Here is a 19,635-nt window from a genome sequence, read left to right as displayed (position 1 = left end):
TATTAAAACTGATATAGTACCCCCTGCCATGCAAAAGCACAAACATTATTTCAAGGACAATAACATTAACATTTTAATTGATAAAAGTAGCTCAATCTATGAACTCAGGATTTAATGACGAGATCACTGTTTAGTTTTACCTCCAGAACTTTCTGTTGTAGCCGGCCACGCTCTTCTTTTTCTTTGCCAACAAACCACATCTCCCACGGTGTCAGGCTGTTTTCCCGTAATAGCACCTGCTTCTGTTCTTGTTTATCCTGTGACTCAACTTCACAGCTACAAGAGAACAAAGTGCAGCACTTACTATCAAGAACTCTTCTTTCCACTCACAATTACTTAGTTGTACAATGAAAGCAAAATGTGATATTTCTAACAGTTGAATTTTTACAAATCCATATGAATTACTTACAATTCCTATTAAAATTAAAAAGGTCAATCTTTGAAGTAGTTTATCTGCCTTTATTTCTAAACCACACTATTTAATGAGCTATAGGAGTATCTCAAACCCAACCTATCTGTCTCAATTTAGGCACTTTTCCTTTTCCCTTTCCCTCCTTAAACAGTACAAGGGAAAAAATAATGTGCATACACACTGAGCAAATATAAAGCAAACATGTTAACAATCAGGAATTCTGGGTAAAGGATAAACGGAAATTTTTAAGATTCTCTTTCAACTTTTTGTAAATTTGAAATTGTTTTAAAATGCAAAGTTACAAAGAAAATGACACTTATCTATTACTATACGCTTTTCTGATTTCTCTAAGTTTTGGTGCTGCAAATTGAACCCAGTGCCTGGTGCATACTAAATATGCAGCACGAACTACGAACAACTACACCCAACAGTTAATACTATGGTTGATTCCCTTTGCCAATTATCTTAGAGTGTCCACAACTCTCCTGCGTGGCAGTCTCCTGTAAGTCTCCATTCCCACCATAGACATCTTCTGTAACTCTTCTGGGCAAGGCACTCTGAGCTGAGTGACTTAGCTAGATACACAAAGCTCACAAAACTTAGAGAAAGCTTAACAACCAGACACCAGTGAAAGACTGCTCAGGTCCAAAACAGCTCCAGAGATGAGGCTGTGCTGTCTTTGTTAACTTATTAGTTATGTGTATGTATGTGTCTGTATGTGCACATGAGCACAGTGCCAACAGATGTCAGAAGAGTGTGTTGGATGCCTTGAAGCTGAGTTACAGGCAGTTGTGATCATCAGCTGTGGACGCAGGTACTGAGGTTAGATCCTTTGTAACAACAATGCGTGTTCTTAACTACTGAGCCTTCTCTACAGCCTCCATTTTAAACTCTGTGTGTGTGTGTGTGTGTGTGTGTGTGTGTGTGTGTGTGACACTGATGATTAAATCTTATGCTTAGATAGGCATTTTGCCAGACCCAACTCCTTCACTTCTAAAATCTAGTTTATTATAGACTTAGTTCTTTGTGTCTTTTATAGTGTTCCTTCTAGCAAACAATGGCCTTACCAACTGCTTTCCATAGTTTTTTCTACCTCATAGATTCAGTTTACTCATTTTCCTGCTATTATTCATTTATCACAGCCGTATAGAACCTGTATTCGGGTAGGAATGAGACACTGTTGATGCATTAGTTATACACTTCCTTCTTTCTCAGTCTTGCAGAATGACCTGATTGTGTCCTATATAACCAAGTATCGTCACACCTTCTTGGTAATATAGCTCAGACCTTTACCGTGGGTTCCAGACTTCTTTCCACTCCTCTGACTATCAAAGTCAGCACAAAATCAATTCAATCATTGGAGCAGTCACCCTTCAGCCACCCAATAAAAGTTCACTTCTCTTACAACCCTTAGTGAAGAGTACCAGAACCCCACCCAGTTACCGATGCCAGAAATTCCCATTTTTTTTTTAACTTCACATGCTCCCACATTCTACATTCATATGGCCACTGGTTATGTCATCTCTAGAGCCTTCGTTTCTCTTCAAGCCATTCTCGTCTCCAACCTTACAATTGCTCTGAAGAGAAATGGCCTCGCCTTTCTTTCAAACCACTCTTAACAGGTTCACCCCTTAAACGAGTCCTTGTATCATCTCAAAGTTCTTCAGTGAGTCCTTTACCTTCAGCATAAAATTCAAACTCCTGAGCAAGACAACCATGAATTACTTCCTTCTCTTTTAGCAAACTGATCCAGACTTCCTTTTTCAGGTTTGCTGAACTGCAGGCTGATGAATGTGTCATGCCATTGTGCTGTCTATAGCTTTTCCCTAAAACTGAAATTCCGTTCTGTAGTAGCAAGCTTTCTTGCTTAAAAGGTTTATTTTTATTTATGTGTGTATATGTGTATGTGTGAGTTTATGTGCATCAAGTGCAAGCACAGGTGCCAGCAGGGGACAGGCGTTGTCAGATCTTCTGGAACTAAAGTTACAGGCAATTGTGAAACACCTGAAGGAGGTACTGGGAACTGAACCTGGGTCCACTGAGCTCTCTCTCCAGCCCAAGTCAGACTTTCTGTATTCAGATACAGTTTTGTTATTTGTAAAATGATTGATTTGGGCTTTCATTTTTTATAGCAGAAAGCTTGTATATCTCATTTATGGTCCCCTATACCCACACTAATCTGTGGCAAAACAGTAAATGTTTGCTGAATGAACCAATGTAAATAAAAATATTAAGATGGTGTTAATAACCCCCTTGATGAACATTCGCTATTCCATTAAATGTTCCTGCAGAGTAAGAACATTACTGGCTGGCGACTGCACCCAGCTCTTTGTATAAAAGCACCTACTTACTACAACCTCCTACCTACTACACATTTTGACAAGCGCTCTGGAATCAACGAGGTGGTTTTTGGAGGATTTTTAAGACTCTTGGCAGCAAAGTTTTGTGTGCTTGCTTCTGTGTACAGTAAGTTTCCATGGAGAGTGAGACTGCAATAATCAGTCTCAGGAAGAGGGACGAAGAATCATGGGAAATAACTGGACCTCTGAATTTGGCCGGCACTCCAGGATGGAGGTGCTTCGCAGCCTTTGAGTTGGACGACTGCAGGCGGTGGGGGTGGGGATGGGCGGCAAAGGGTTCTGAGCGCGGTCTCTAGGGAGTCTTGACAAGGGCTGTGGCGGCCGGGCCTTGAGTTTACCTGGAGTGCCCCGGTAACTCCGTTCCTTCCAGGCTCTCCACCTTGGCCTCTGACTCACGAGCATCTTCGTCCACTGCCTCTTCCTCCTCCCCTTCACTGTCGTCCTCGCCAAACGGAAAGCTCTGGTGGCCCAGGGGAGACAACAGGGACAGGGTGGAGTTGCTGCAGCTCAGAGGCAGCGGCGACAAGCACTCGGTCACCACCACCTCCTCCAGTCCTGGGCCCTGGGAGTCCGCTATGAGGTCGGTGACAAAGCTCGAGGAAGGTCGGGGGCCCGGCCTGCAGCGGGCTACGAAGCGGGTGCACGGAACCGGAGAGACGGCCCGCCATGGCCCGGCCGCCTGCATCAGGACCGCCAAGTTCAAACGGCCCGAGCAGGGCCGGAGGCGCCTTCTCCCAGCAGGCGCCGCGCGCGGCCGTCGGCCAATCAGCGCCGATCCTGTCCCGCGTTGTCATAGAGACGCTTGGAGACTACGAGGCGCTGTTTCCCGGCCAGGGAAGCGTGGCTTCCGTATTTGGGTCTGGAAGGTTCACCACCGCGCCTCCCCGGGTCGCCCGCCAGGTCCTGGCGCCCTCCTGACTTCTACGTTTGCTGTGGTGCTGTAGGCCATTTGGTACTCCACACGTGTCGGTGTCACTAAGGCAGAGCCTTTTAAAGGGAAAGGCAGAAGCAGGAAGCCATGATTATCTCCCCCCCACACCCCTTGCTCATATATGGTCAGGATCATAAAAAATAGCAATCGTGATTAGTTTGTTTTTATTTTGTTTTGTTTTGATATCAGGCTGCATTCTAGGGAAGAGAACTTCACCCAAGCTAAGAATCCTCTTTGGGCACAGTCTTTCACTGTATTGGCAGCATCTGTCAGCTTCAACACTTTGTCAGGGCTTGTGAACTTTTTGGTCTTTTTAAAAGTGTTTGTGTCCACACTCCAGCATGTCCAAACCAGAGCAGATCATGAGCCAACTTTAAAATCCCTCATTCTTTTAGGCATTTTTCTAGGGCCTCGAGGCACTTTTAGAGATTGGGGATCTAGATGAAGCCCTCAAGGAAAAGTTGTCCTACAATGAAAGCAGGCTTGTTATTCATACTCACTAAACTGCATACACTTGTAAACACAGCTTTTGTCTGGCTCCTAATGAACATTACTGTCAGAAACAACACAAGTGAAAAATGAGACTGACAGCATGCAACATTAATGATCAAAGATACAAAATCTGATGAAATTTGTTGTAGACTTTTCACAAGGCAGATATGGTAAAAAAAAAAAAAAAAAAAAAATACTAGCACCCAAAAGGTGAGGCAAAGGTCACAGTGACTATAACATGACGTGCTAGCAGGGTTATATAGCCCTGGGGTACAGCACTATTTTCTTCAAATTTTCAGTACAAACAATGAAATTGGAAGACAATTGTACAACTGACTAAGAAAAGTGATTTAGTAGAATTATTTTTATGCTTTACAACAGTTATTCAGTATTGGCATATCTAGTTTAAACCTCCCGAGTATCAGTAACTCAGAGACACTGAACTACCTTACAGCTTCACAAAGATGGAAGCTTGAGAAACAATTTCCCAATAGAAATGATCTAAAGGTGTTGGGGAAGAGGGAGGAAACTGGCTTTGAACCAGCAGTTCTCCTCTTAATAAAATATACCAAAATAAGCTATCTGACCACAATGACCTTAATTTGGTCTTCTACAAACCAATCTACCCCGTTATCATATTTTGTTCATTAATCCTCAGCTCTACCTCAGGACCTGGTATCAATGGTAAACCCTTTTAAACCTGGCAATTTCCCACATTAAACCTCTTGGTGTGAGAATCTCATATACTTCCTTTACCCCCTTAGTGTTTCATTAAATCATTCTTGATACTCTAGGATCATTGTGCCCACCAAGTGCATTACACTTCAGCAATACTGGAGCCTTAAATGCTACAAGGCAGTTCCAAGGCCTGCAACTGTGGTTGTCTGAATGTAATAAGGTTTCATGAATGGTCTATTTTTACATTGCCTTTTTGTTACCTGGGCTGAGAAGCAATAGTCGAGATTGGTAGAATTATATGAATTAGCTCCCCCCTTAAATTACAGAGTACAGACTTAATGTACTTGATATTCATTTCACTTTAATCAGTTTTAATTGGTATGGGAACCTTCTGTAAAAGTGACTTTTGCTTAAAAATACGTAACTATATTACAAAACTAATACCTTATGACAGTTGTATGGTACGGCTTTGAAAATGTCTTTCTTCACATACTGAAGTATTAACAGATGAAGTAATATGATGTTTTAGCTTGCCTCAAAATAATCCAAGAGGCAGAGGGATTGAAGGGGCTTAGTGAATGTGAAGATGCAAGATTTACTGTGTGCTGTGGGCAATTGTTAAAGTTGTAGTAGGTACCTGGTGAAAGGTGTAGGCGAGGGGTAATTAATTATACTGTGCTTTCTGCTATAGAGATTACCAATATTCAGAGTTTAGCATAACCTCATACTATATCCAGAATTAGGATGAATGGGACTAGGGGTATGGCTTGGTCAGTAAAGTGCCTGCCTCGCAAGCATGAGGACCTGAATTCAATTCCCAGCACCCATGTAAAACTGCTGGGCGTAGTGGCACAAGCTTGGGCCAGTCAGTCTAGCTAACCAGCCAGTCTAGCCTAATCAGTGAGCTTCAAACTAATGAGAGAACCTGTCCCAATGGAGGTGGACAGCTTCCCTGAGGATGTCTCTTGCATTTAACCACACATACAATAAAATATAAACACAGAGAGAATTGGGTTCTGGTTTGGATGGTTCGTGTTTTGAGGATTTACTGAAATTGGCTATGGTTTATCATTTGTCTTCACATTTGAAAAAGGAGGGGTTTCCTAAGCATCTAGGCAAGTAAATGGCCTTTAGTGTCCTGCAGGTTGTTAATCATTTGTCTGTAAATAAGGATCTAATTAATAGGGTCCTCTTAAATATCACAATTGTTTTCAACTATGGTTCAGATTTGAGATATAACTTTACTTCAAAATTTCAGTACAGTGTCCCAGACTTTTATAGATAGCATGAAAATTGTGTTTTCCAGTGGTTATTTCCAACAACTCTTCTAATATTCTCTACTTAAAAATTTTAGTATTCTACCAGGTGGCAGTGGCACACGCCTTAATTCCAGCACAGGAGGCGGAGCCAGGCATATCTCTGTGAGTTCAAGGCCAGCCTGGTCTACAGTGAGAGATCCAGGACAGGCACCAAAACTACACAGAGAAACCCTGTCTCTGAAAAAAAAAAAAATTTAAGTATCCCATGTGTAATGCTAAGTACACTCAGAATATATTTAGTTATAAATTAAGAAATATTAGACTGTATTGGTGAAATTATTAAGGCCACTCCACGTAGTTAAAAAGGGAGGTTTATTAGTGACGTAACTTACAAATGAAGGGATAGGTAGGTTGTAGGGTCTGGGGAAGGTGCGTCGCAGTCTGGCGGTGTTCTCTGGAGAACTCTGCTCAGTTTACCTCCACCATCGAGGATCCAGGAACAGAGAGAGAGGGGCGCATCTGGATCTCGCATCTTTAGGGCCCTCTCTTGGCCCTGCCTTGTAGGCATGACAGTTACTGAAGCCTCAATGGGGGTTGGAACTTCCAGATCAAAGCTGGAATGGCTACCCACTACAAGACTGCTTTCTAGAAACTTGTAATCATTTAAAACACTGTATACAATGCTATATTTAATAATGTCTAGCACAGTTTACCACATACTTTATATAGCTGCTATTCTATTTTTGTTTTATTTTGTTTTGTTTGGGACAAAAGTTAGATTGCAGTTTGATGATTAAACTGTATATACTGTATACAGTTTATAAACTTATAAAGAGTATACTGCCACCTGGTAGAATACTAAAATTTTTAAGTAGAGAATATTAGAAGAGTTGTTGGAAATAACCACTGGAAAACACAATTATATATATATATATATTATATATATATATATATATAGTATAAACTGTATATAAACTGTTTGATGATTTTGACTGTAAAACACTGAGGGGAAAATCACCATGATTACATCAAAGCAATGAATAATGAACAAAAACAAATGTTTTGCTATTTTTAAAATATCTAACAGCTGTTAATATTGTCTTTAAAACATCTTCATGTCTCTCTACATAGCCCTGGCTGTCCTGGAACTCTGTAGACCAGGTTGGCCTTGAACTAACAGAGATCCACCTGCCTCTGCCTTCCAAGTGCTGGGATTAAAGGCATGTTCCACCATGCTTGGCCTATTTCTTAAAAGAACAAAATGAACAGTTTTCAATAACTTGAATTTTAGGAAGAAAGCCTTTAATTGGGATTTTCTTACCAAGTTATGATTTAATATTTATCAGATGTGTAAATATACAAACATTTTATTTAAGCTGTAATAGATGACCTTACAAAATTATAACACACAGTAAATAAATCCCTCCCACATTTTATACAAACTACATGATTTCAATATACAAAGATTCTGTTTTTATTCCACTGACAATTTACAACCAAGACTATTTACAATGCAAAAAAAAGTCAAAACAAAACAAAAAAACAAACACAAAAACGTATATAAACCACAATTAAACATTCTGCTACTGGCAGTCATTATAGTTTAGGAGGTAGCTTTAATTAAACGAAATGAACAGAAGCCACATTTCCCAACTCATGTTCTAAAAATAATTTACATAAGATAAAAATTCATCATATGCACAGTATATACAGTTTAATCATCAAACTGCAATCTAGTTTAAGTTTTTGTTTAACCAGGCAATGGGTTTGCTACTGACTTAACACAGTGTTAAGCCTCCTTACAGGAACACATCCGAAGCTTATAGGTAAGAATCAAGTCAATTTAAAAACTTTAAAGACATAGGACAAGCTTTGATCCCCCAACTCTTACTATGTGTCTTGTTTAACCAAAGCATAGCAACTGAGCTATGGGATGAGCTTTAAAAAAAAATTGTTGGATGGGAAAAAGGTATGGAAGTTTTCATATACCATCACAGGAGACTCTCGCTCACTAAAAAATAAATGTAAGTGCTTTGTGTCATGACTACTACCAATTTCTTCCAATTAAATAAAATTACCCAAATTTACTTCCTGTATAATCCAAACTAAAGATAACACATCAACAAAATTGGCAATGTCAGTGCAGCCAATGACATTAGGAAGTGTCTGTTAATGGGAACATCACATAAAGCCATCAACCCCCTTGGTTACTATTAAAATCTCAATATTACTTAGTAGATAGTCATCTCTACTAAGCCCACATAGCAATTCACTTTTTGCTTTGTCCTAGTACCTGACTGTAAAACACTGAGGGGGAAAAAAAAATCACTGTGATTTCATCAAAGCAATGAATAATGAACAAAAACAAATGTTTTGCTATTTTTAAAATATCTAACAGCTGTTAATATTGTCTTTAAAACATCTTCAGGTTTTAGATTTAAAAATCATTTGAACAAAACCTTTGATTTATGGACACAGAAAAAACACGAAGGCAATGCCTGTTTGAACTCTCATAGCTCTATCTGGGAGACAATCCCTTTTTTGGCCCTGAAGTAAGTCGTCCTGAGATTAATGATGAAACATTAGGTAAAATTAGCAAGACTTTTTCTCAGTTTTATAAATTCACATTTTCAATTAAAAAAATATTAACAGCTGTCCTTTATCTTGTGCTTAATTCAGAAACAGTTTGAACTTTGCACCTGATGAATCAGAAAAAAAAAAACAACACTAATTTTATATTGCTATGCCATACATCAAATCATTTTTAAGTTGTATTTATTTCAATCAGACCACACATCGCTGGGACATTGCATTTTTTTCACCAATATATATTTTAGGCACCCATTCTTCACAAATGTCTGGTTTGAGAACTAAACTGCCACCTTCCTCCTCTTCTGAGTGACACCAGGCAGTGATTACAGAAGTGCTTCCTAGATGAAAGGTCAAAAGACAGACAGCTCACTCAATGAGCACTGTGATTTGGTTGTTGGGGAAAATGGTTACAGACGCAGTAGTTCAGTCTCTGACTCTTGGTAGATTATAAGCATAGCGTACCAGAGGGAATCCACGACTCTGGTAGAAGCAGGCTCGTCCACAGGCCTGCACCTGGTCAGAACTGTCTGAGACAAAGGAATCTTCTTCATCTGCGTAGTCAGAGTGGGCTGACTGTGTGCCACAGTCAGACCAATAGCCCTCTGGTCTTTGGCAAGAGGCCACTGTCAACACAGGACAACTGTGTGATTTTATTAAGTGTTTGCAGGATACTGGTTTTGTCAAAAGAAATGACTCACAACAGTCGCACACGGTCAGGTTACCCTGCAAGTGGGAATACATGCCACAGTCATAGTAGAAATCCTGTTCCCCACAACCACCTTGGCTGCTGATGGAAACCGAAACAGATCCATGTTTCCTGGCAACGCGCCGTTTCAGTAGCTTCCAGTCTTCTTTAAACTTTGGGTTGAAGAAAACATACAGGACTGGATTCAGGCAAGCAGGCAATGGGAAGAATATCAGTGTAACAGACTTCATTATTTCGGGGCTGATAGAGATTGCCGTGATCAATGGTGCAAAGGAGAAAAATGCAACAGGGCAGAAAAAGATGCAGTTGGTGAAGATCAGCCAAGCAACGTGCTTAATCATGCTAGACTGTGAGTTTTCTGACAGATCTTCTTTTTCCAAGTTGCAATACAGTTTAGTGTAGATAATGGCCATTAATAAAAATGCTAGTGAGTTTAACAGCACTAAGGTCACAGTAAATCCTAACGATGGGGTTTCTCCTGTAGGAAATGGCAAGCACAAGGGGGATGCAGAATATTCCCCTCCGTGGAAAAGGGGGAAGCAGCCTGCTATGGCAGCACCCAGGAAAGCCAAGAAGGCAGCGACCCGAAACTGTTTAAGGTGACTGCTCTTCCCGTTTTTCATTATCTCCTTTGCAGATAAGCTTCTCTCCACAGCCGCCAGCATTAACAGGAAAACGGCGCTCTCTGAGGAGAAGACCGCCAGAGACCCAGCTACCTTGCAGCCACTGCCGGTCTCCCACCAAATGCCAAACTCGGCAAATCGGCCCCAAGACACAGCATCAAGAAAAGTAAGGATGCCAGTATAGATGCCCATGAGTAAGTTAGCCACAGAAATCAAGCCTATGAAGAGTGTGGAGGCAGGCAGCGACGAGCAAGACGCAAACACTGTGACGATGACCAGCAGGTTGAAAAGCAAGGCAACCAGGAAAATGAACCACACTGTCAGGCGGATCATCCAGCTCCCCAGTAGATATTCACAGGGCTTGAAAGCACCTAGAAATGAGAAAGAAAGGGTACAGTTTAATAACTTTCACCAAAACTAATAAGATAAAGGAAGTAAGTCAGAAAAAAAAAAAAAAAAAAAAAGATGGACTGTGGTGGTGTCACATGCACTCAGTAGGCAGAGGAAGGCAGATCTCTGTGAATTTGAGGCCAGCCTGGTCTACAGAGTGAGTTCCCAGGCATCCATGATTGTTACACAGAGAAACCCTGTCTCTAAAAACAAACAAACAAACAAACAAAAAAAAAAAAAAAAAAAAAAAAGGAGCTAGGAGAAAGTTCAGCTGGTTCAAGTCCCTGCTGGACAAGAACATCGACCAGAGTTTAGATCCCCAACATCTGCATAAAAAGCCTGGCACAGAGGCATGTGTCTGTTTCTCCAGCACTGGAGGAGGTGGTGGCAGACAGGTGGATCCCTTCTGTTCACTGGCCAGTTGGTCTAGCTAAATCAGTGCATTCCAGGTTCAGTAAGAGACCCTGACTCAAAAAATATGGTGGGGTAAATGAAGACACTTAACATTGACCTCTGGCCTACACACACACACACACACACACACACACACACACACACACACACACTGCATACACACAGTTCACCACATCTCTGCTGAACCCCAAAGTGATTTTCCGAACTAGTTCTCCAAAGAGCATTAGGCTGAATTTGAGCAATGGCTTTTATCAAGTTATCTAATCCCTCCTCTACCAATAGCTATCACATCCATGCCCAGACATTTTCGGTCTATTTACCCAGTGTTACTGAAAGTGAGAAATTACAGCCACAGAGGTGGGACACTACCTGTTGAAGGTGTACAGTGGATAATTATTTGGCTGTGTTCCTCATTTTCAGCAGTGCTGGTGACATTTGCTGCATCAGCCGCACCTGAATACAAAACAAAGTACATCGAATTCAGAAGATACACAGTTCAAAAGGACCAAATTCCCTCTACAGTGTTTCTTTCATGTGACTAATACAAGATTAGCTTATATGAGGCCTGACAGCATTAAAGATGCTGGTAAAAAGTACTGGGGGGAGGGAGCTGGGGGAATGGGGAGGGCATCGGGGTTGGATATGAACAAGATACATTATATACATACATGAAATTGTCAAAGAATACATAAAATATTCTTTTTTTTTTTTATGCAGGTGGCACAGTAAATGCTACTTTCCTCACAGATTTCATTCTGATCCTTTTCAAACTGATTACAACACAGACAGGTTGATTAATGCCTTAGGGAGGTGTCTATTTCTCAGAGTGGACACACTTGCCTTTCTCCTTTGTTACACTGTGGTCTTGGAGGCTGTTATCTTCAGTGTTTAAATTTGCATAAGAGTCACACCCCCAAAATGCACAACACTGATAAGCATATGGTACTGATAGAGACCTGGGAAAAGAATTGTAAAACACACACTGAATACCAGATTTGCAGACAGGACTACACTGAGCCCAGCCAAGGCACCAGAAACACCTGGCATATGCCTTCAGTTGGCTATGCATCCTCCCCAGATCAGTTTCCTCATCTATGAAAAGAGTTCTGGTAAACCTCAAGAACACAGCTGGAGGGCCCCCCTTTTATGAGTTGTTTCTTAATGTCTGGATGCAAATCAAGTCGTATGTTTAAAATTTCATAACCATGCAGCAATCGAAATATCTCAGTGATCCTTTAATAGGTGTGTGAAGCATAGGAAATGGATAGTTTATTTAAAATCACTACCCCAGGTCATCTGTAGCTTTGTTCACATAAACAAAGTGAATGTGCTCAAGCCCTTTGCTGCGTCTAATGAACCCCTACAAATCTGCAGTCTCTAGGACAGGTGATGGCACTGTGCCAGCTTCCTGTCAGTTCACACTTGGGACATTTCCAGTATCTTGGTGCTAATGACAAGTCCATTAAAAAAAAAAAAAATCTGACAAACATCTTTATGAGAGTATCCAGAGCTTAATTCATGCTCTTGACAACTATGGGATAGTGTTCAGGTTCTATTTTCACCAAATTTACAAGGACAGAGGTAGAAAATACTCCTAAATTACAACCTACCAAAAAATCTGGAAACCACAGGGGAAGAGAAAAACAGGAGGCTCAGTAATTTGGGGCCTACCATAAACTCCCAGAAGGAAGAGTGGGCCCGAACAAACACACCTGAGATTAGCAAAGTCTCTGGCTGCCAAGGCATCTTTCAGCTTGAAGTTGCCTACAAGTTTCAGTTGATTGAGCCCATTCAGGCCTTCCGTAGGAAGTGAAGTTAATTCATTGAAACTTACATCCCTGAAATGTGAAAGACACTTCCAGTTAACTCTCTAAGACACAAATCACATGCAAAGCTCTCCATCTGGCTGCTAAGACAGTTCAGCTGGTAGGGACACTATGAAGCCTGAAAACGGAGTTCAATCTCCCGAAGCCATGTAGGAGAGAACTCACCTCCATAGTTGTCTTTAACCTCCCCATGCACGTTGTGACATGTACACATGTGCACATGTGTGCACACACAGTCACACACAGAATACATGTAAAAATAAGATCAAAGAAAATCTGTGCGTATATATTAACATCATAAATATTAGATATTTATGATTATATAATTTTATCTTATTTATGTATATTATTAGATAACTAAAATGAAGCTTAGATGTGTTAAAAAGATAGATCTAGCATAGGTCTTGACACCAGAGAAGCTGTTACTACATCATCACAGCTTAGCATTTATATAAGGGAAGAACTAGAGAAACATATTCTGATGTGACCACAGGTTTTGTAGACCATTTACTCCTTATGAAACTGCATTTACTTACAGGTTGGTGATTGTCCCAAGCTTCGCAAAAGCTCCACTGTGAATTTCACTGATTAGGTTCCTACTCAGATCTCTGCAGTGACAAGGGCAAGATGTTAATGATTTCAAAGAAACACTCCAGACTCCAGCCAGTCGTCACTCAGACTACACTTTATAATCCAAGGTTGTAACACAGCATCCCTTAACCAGACCTTCCATTTTGCCTAACAACATTTCTCAGATGTTTACAGTCACTGCCTCTCTTTTACAACACTCTTCCCTGTCACATTGATTGCAGCTGGCAACTCTTTCAAACCAGTTGTGAATTTTCTCACTTTATCATTCTGGTACCAGTTCCAAACCAGCACCGATATGATATCACCTTTGATACTGTTAACTAGGGCAGGAAACGCCCAAGTCCTGACAACGCTTGAAAAAATAAAATAAAATAAATGGGCTTCATATTGTTTGCCTTCTCAAAGCCCCAAGAGAAGACTAATAATCAATAAGCAAACAAGAGTGCTCAAAAGAACTTCCGATATCATTCTTTCTCAAAGCAGGAAATAAAACTCCTATCAATGTTAGAGCTAGCCCTACTTACAGAACACACCCTAAAAATTTCTGATACCAAAGCATTAACAAACCAGAGAAATAGTGACAATTTAAAATGGATGCTAACATAATTAATAATAAATTAATAACACATATCCTGGATAACAGAAATTCATGAAATGACCAGCTTTCGGTTGTCATTTATCAATGCTTTAAAAGTGATGGCAGATAGGAGCTACCCCTGTCCCCTGGAGAAGGAACTCAAGAGCCTTGTGTCTAGGAGGCAGATGCAATGCTACCAAGTCACGACTCCAGCCTGTTTCATTTCTTAAAGAGAACCCACTAGAAAAGCAGATTCGGCCGGGTGGTGGTGGCGGCGGCGCACGCCATTAATCCCAGCACTTGGGAGGCAGAGGCAGGCAGATCTTTGTGAATTCGAGGCCAGCCTGGTCTACAGAGCGAGACCCAGGAAAGGCACAAAGCTACACAGGGAAACCCTGTCTCGAGAAAAAAAAAAAAAAAAAAAAAGGAGATTCAAAAGATGTAATTTCTCCTCAGTGTCCATTTTTCAAACCTTTTCTATATTTAAAAATTATTTATTAATTGAGTCCATTATATTTTCTGTTCTTAGTCACCTCCATATTCCCAGGCTTAGCAGAGTGCCAGGCAAAAGTATGCATTTAAATTTAAATGTTTTAAATGGGTGCATCTGCTTCAATATGAACTATATTTAACGAGACAGGTACTCCAGAACAGGGCCAGCAAACCTCTCTTTGTAGAATGCCAAAGAGTAGATCTTTTCATCTTGTTTTTTTTTTTTTTTTTTTTTTTTTTTTTTTTCCTTCCTGCTACTGCTCAATGGTACCACACAGCCTGAGAAGAGCAGCTTAAATCAACATTTCCCCAAGAGGTGTGGCTGTGTGTCCACAATCTTCGTAACTACAAGAGGCAAGCTGCAGACAGCACACAGGCTGGGGTCGGCCTACCCTTGCTCTAATGAAGCTCCCAACTCGCTCAACTTGAAAACAAACAAGTATAAACATTTCACTGGCTGAGGACCAATATCATAAACGAGCTATGATGAAAGTACCAAAAGTAGATCGTAAAGTGTCACTAGGTAAAGTCTCAATGATGTTTATAAAATATCAAGCATGTTTTAAGTGTTATTAGTAACATGGAAATCATTGTGACAGTTTTCACTGTCAACTTGACAGAATACGGAATCACTTCAGAAGGGAGTGTCAATGAGGGGCTGTCTATCAGACTGGCCTCTGGGAGTACTCATAGGGGATTCTCTTGATTACATTAATTCAGGTGTGAAGAACCACTCACTGAGGGTGGTACCATGTCCTGGGTGGAGGACCCTAGACTGTATAGAGTGGAGAAGAAGACTAGCAGGTCAGGCATCCATTAACATCTCTCTGTCCTGGACTGTGATGTAATGTGGCCTGGACTGTGATGTCATGTGGCCTGGACTGTGATGTCATGTGACCTGGACTGAGGTGTCATGGGACCTGGACTGAGGTGTCATGGGACCTGGACTGAGGTGTCATGGGACCTGCATTGTGGCATAATGTGATCTGGACTCTGGTATCATGTGACCTTGACTGTGATGTCATATGATCTAGATTGTGATGTCATGTGACTAGCCTCTTACAGTCTCTGCCACCTTGACTTCCCTATAGTAACCACAACCTGGAATTCTGAACCAAAGAAACCCTTTCTTCCTTTTATCAGGGCATTCTACCACATCAGAAGGAAACTGAAGACAATCATGAAATGTAAATTTATAGCTTGACGAAGCTTTTGTCTTTAATAATCACAGACAAACTTACAGAATCCTTAGGGATGATAGGCCTTGAAAAGTGTTTTCCTTTATTAGGTAGATTTGATTACGCTGCAATGAACTAAAAAATAAATAAGAATGGGGGAAGAGAGGGAAGGTAGAGAGAGATTAATAGACAAGAAGGAAAAAATTCTATGTTGAAAAGTAATAGTCTCTGTGAAGTTTTTTACAAATTTAAATATTTATTACAATGATCTTGTTGAAAGTAAAAAATGTAATTTCTTTATCTACAAAATGAAGAAATTAGACTATCTGATATTCTATTTCAAGTTATACTGGGAGTTAACTGGTACCCTATCTAAATTCCCACCGATCTTACTCAGATATGAGAGAAGATGACTAGTGAGAAAAAATTTGAGATCTGGCATGGCAGGCAGCATCGGAAGGAGAGTGGAAGAGAAAAAGAGGAAGAGGAGGAAAGAGATGAGAAGAGGAAGAGGAGAGAAAAGGGGAGGGGAGAGGAGAAGAGAGAAGAAGAGGAGGAGAAGAAAAGGAGGATGAGGAGCAAGAGGAAGAGGAAGGGCAGGAAGAGGGGGAGGAGGAAGGGGAGGGGCAGGAGAAGGAGCAAGAGGAAGAGGAGGGAGGAGGAGGAGACAATACCTCTGGCATACTGGGAACTAGTATTCAGATCTGTTCCCCTCAGTAGCCAGAATCCGCTTTTCTGTTTTCTGATATAACTGCCCCCCCCAGCATCTGATAGAATGTCTAATAGATAGAATGTCTAATAGAATAGATATACCTTTGCCTAGGCAGGAAATCAAAATTGTTAGAGACAGCAGAGTTAGTTCTATTTTTAGGAACATAACCTCAAATTATTGACATGCTATAACTAATGAACCAGAAAAAAAAAAAAAAAAAAACCTCTATAACCAAACTTAAACTATGCCATAACAGAAACATAAAAATTGGACAAATTCATTTCAAGGATCATCTCCTGGGTAACAGAAAAATTTCCCATTGTTGCAAAACATGAAAGAAATGGTTACTACAGTAACACATCAGACACAAGGACATTCTATTTACAGGAACTATATGAAACTCTGATTTCTTGCAACAATTCATTATAGGAAACGATCGGTGAACAGTACACTACAACAAAACAGATAAGTCAGAAGCCAACTTACATTTCTTCCAAAGCGTGACAACCATTGAAACTTGGAAGGTCTCTTATGTTGTTGTAAGACAAGTCCCTAAGAACAACAGAACAACTTAATGCCATTATTAAAATACTATAGTAAAAGTGCTGTGAGTAGAAGCATGGAAAGCAGCACTAAGGTCTTCCAAAGAGGAGAGCTGGCAAGAAAAACAAGCTTTGTTTTCCCTGACGTTCCCTGATCAATCCAAGACTTGAGATTTATAAAGCTATAGAACACAGTGTTGAGTGTAAACAATATAAAACATGCTAAAATACATTAAGTTCTGCAACAATAATATATAAAATATATGTGCATAAAGTCTGTGCTGAGTAGTAAAGCTATAGATTTTTAGAAAATTTATATTTTCCAATACATTTTTATGTCATATATTATGCTGTTGTTTAATTGAAAGGCTTTGCTACATCTTTTAGATCATGTATATGAAATTATGTCAGAGTAGTTAACATTTGGTGTCACTGGGTTTTCCCTCGTGGCACTCATCATGTGTAAGTTAGGGAGGTCTACTATAACATGTAGTTACTCAGTCAATCCGTCATTTATTTTGTTATTATCTCCTTTAAGTACTTACAAATCAGGATCTAACTGTTCTGCTGAGAGTTCTGAGCCTCCCCTTTTAATTTCTACATCAGCATACAAATTTGAGAAAGCTACAATTAGTTCATTCTGAACTCAAAAAAATAATGCTGCGGGATCTGCTTAGTTACGAATGAAAGAGAAAATGTGTGTGTGGTGGGGGGAAGGGGGACGATGCCCAAGTGGATCAAAACAACACTAATTAGTTTCTTAGTTTACTTTGCTCCAAATAAAGTAACAAAACAATACATGATAACATAATACACGATCCTAAAAATCAAATTCAGATGCACACCCCCTACCCTGTGAAGTAGTAAACTCCTTACTTACATGAAAGAAACAAAGAAGAAATAATAAAATATCATTATTATGATCCATAACACATAATGACTTATGAACAACCTTATGAACTAACCTTTGAGTTAGTTCACTCAAAACAAGTGAGCATCTAAAAAAGCACATGAAAGGAAGGTATAGGGAGAAGGAGAGAATAAGCCAACTCACAGAGTCCTCAGCATCTTCTGGTTTTGGCACAGATTATCAGGTATGCTGCTTATCTTTGTCCCTGTTAAAGTTCTGTGGAAAAACAATTATTTACGTAAGAGACAGTTCAAGTCGGGATAGTACATAAAACGCCCCTCTTACGTACAAAAAGTGAATGTTTAGACATTAGTGCGTATGTGCCTGTGCACCCCACTGCCTAACTACCAATTAAAGGTGGGCACGCAGGAAGGCGAACTCTCAATCCAGCATCTGCACAATAACAACAAAGAGCTGTGGCACAAGATTTGAAGACTGTCCAGGTAACAGCTTGAGTTCCTACAACCCGCCATCTTTCCTCACACCACCTAACCCATTTGAAACCACCCCGGAACCCAACGGCAAGTTACGTCTCTGCCTTTTCTTTCTGTCAGCCAGTTCAGCATTCTGAAACACCCTAATCTCCCCTCTGCCTCTTTCCCCATCGTAGTCAATCACCAGTTCCAGCTATTTCTTCCGATACAGTATTCTACTATCTCACCCCTGCTCTCTCTTTCTTTTCTTTTTTGCTGCTATGCAGATCAAGGATGAAATACTTCAATATTTCAGGAAGCGAGCCGTAAAAGAATCTGATCATGCCCTTCGTTCCAGAAGAACTCCACTATGGACTGAATGCCTGGAGCATAGTTAACTGGTGTAGCTTAGGCCATGCGCTCACTGTCCTACATCTTGATCTCTTCACTGTACTCTTCTCACACTCCCTGGACCAATATTCTCAACATGCACAAACTACCTTAGGAACCAAACTGGAACTCTTTCTCAGTGCTTCCCAACTTCTTTTATTCCCTACATGAAATCTTAACACTTAAACAGTGCACCATAGTAAAACTCCTACAGATAACAGCCCTGGGCTACTCCAGGCCCAGGCAGGCTACCTTGAGGGCTGACAGCAAAATCCCAAAAGCACCTATACTCCATTCACAGACCAGTCACCAGGAATCTTTTCTATAGCCAGATGCACAGGAGCTCAAGACTTGGTCATTTTAAAATCTTGTCCCAAATAATTTTCCAAATGTCTCATCCCACATTCCCATTAAATTATAAACATGTGAGTCTTATCCATATTTCATCATCTGCATGCCACCTTAGTATATTTTTTGTATTCCTCATCTGATTAAATCTTGCCTTTCTAAGTGAAAGTTTCAATTCTGAGAAACTTGACATTACTTAATTTTCATATATTGCATCAGGTGCCTTTTTTTTTTTTTTTTTTTTTTGATGATCTAGATCATTTGGTCCTGCTTTTGAATTTCTGAAGTTCTGCTTCTAATTAGCCATTTAGTTGCTACTTCTCAGTAACCTTTTCAGATCTGTCCACACTGGAGGCTGCACTCTGCCTGAGCTAAATGACCTCAAGCCTAATACATGCATCTCCAAGCTGGACAGTCACAAAAGGAGTTTGAAAGAGTGACCATAAATCCATCCCCATCACTAACGAGCACTGCACTCTGCAGCACAGTGGACCGCAATGCTGTCTTTACGTAAGGATCACACATACAGACTCTCCAGATGGGCGGTTCCGCTCAGGTTGGGGAACCACTGCACCAGGCTTGCCCCACGAATGACTCTGTAAGAAATTGCGAAGAGAAAAAAAATGAATTTAAAACAAACTTTTTCTTACATAGTATTTTCATTTTTTTATCTTGAAATTACAACATTATAAACATATATAATGGGTTTCGTCTCTTGAAGGTTCTTAAAAATGTGATAATTCAGTCAAGTGTTCACATAAATAAGAATACTGTAAAAAGTGTTATAGAGTTATCCTTT

The 19,635-nt window shown here is 40.3% G+C and overlaps 2 protein-coding genes across 4 annotated transcripts in view; both read right to left on the bottom strand.

Annotated features, from left to right (window-relative positions):
- Nucleotides 1–3,516, bottom strand: part of Ccdc34 (coiled-coil domain containing 34) — a 35,546-nt gene extending 32,030 nt beyond the window's left edge. Inside the window, exons 1-2 of the mRNA XM_028882382.2 lie at nucleotides 3,111–3,516; nucleotides 141–276 (exon numbers count right to left, since the gene is read on the bottom strand). Of these exons, the coding sequence (XP_028738215.1) occupies nucleotides 141–276; nucleotides 3,111–3,457 (483 nt within the window). The 5' untranslated portion in view covers nucleotides 3,458–3,516. The remainder of the gene's footprint in view (nucleotides 1–140; nucleotides 277–3,110) is intronic.
- Nucleotides 3,517–7,412: 3,896 nt separating this feature from the next.
- The window catches only part of Lgr4 (leucine rich repeat containing G protein-coupled receptor 4), a 98,332-nt gene continuing 86,109 nt past the window's right edge, over nucleotides 7,413–19,635 (bottom strand). For all 3 annotated transcript variants that reach the window (XM_028882387.2, XM_028882388.2, XM_037205081.1), the window contains 9 exons: nucleotides 19,364–19,432; nucleotides 17,830–17,901; nucleotides 16,720–16,785; nucleotides 15,585–15,656; nucleotides 13,220–13,291; nucleotides 12,570–12,695; nucleotides 11,698–11,813; nucleotides 11,227–11,310; nucleotides 7,413–10,424 (listed from right to left, as the gene is read on the bottom strand). In XM_028882387.2, coding sequence (XP_028738220.1) covers nucleotides 9,148–10,424; nucleotides 11,227–11,310; nucleotides 11,698–11,813; nucleotides 12,570–12,695; nucleotides 13,220–13,291; nucleotides 15,585–15,656; nucleotides 16,720–16,785; nucleotides 17,830–17,901; nucleotides 19,364–19,432 — 1,954 coding nt within the window. In that variant the 3' untranslated portion in view covers nucleotides 7,413–9,147. The remainder of the gene's footprint in view (nucleotides 10,425–11,226; nucleotides 11,311–11,697; nucleotides 11,814–12,569; nucleotides 12,696–13,219; nucleotides 13,292–15,584; nucleotides 15,657–16,719; nucleotides 16,786–17,829; nucleotides 17,902–19,363; nucleotides 19,433–19,635) is intronic.

The sequence above is a fragment of the Peromyscus leucopus genome, chromosome 4 (genome assembly GCF_004664715.2).
Source record: "Peromyscus leucopus breed LL Stock chromosome 4, UCI_PerLeu_2.1, whole genome shotgun sequence".
NCBI lineage: Eukaryota > Metazoa > Chordata > Mammalia > Rodentia > Cricetidae > Peromyscus > Peromyscus leucopus.
Note: the sequence above shows the minus strand (reverse complement) of the source record. Positions and strands in the feature narration are given on the sequence as shown.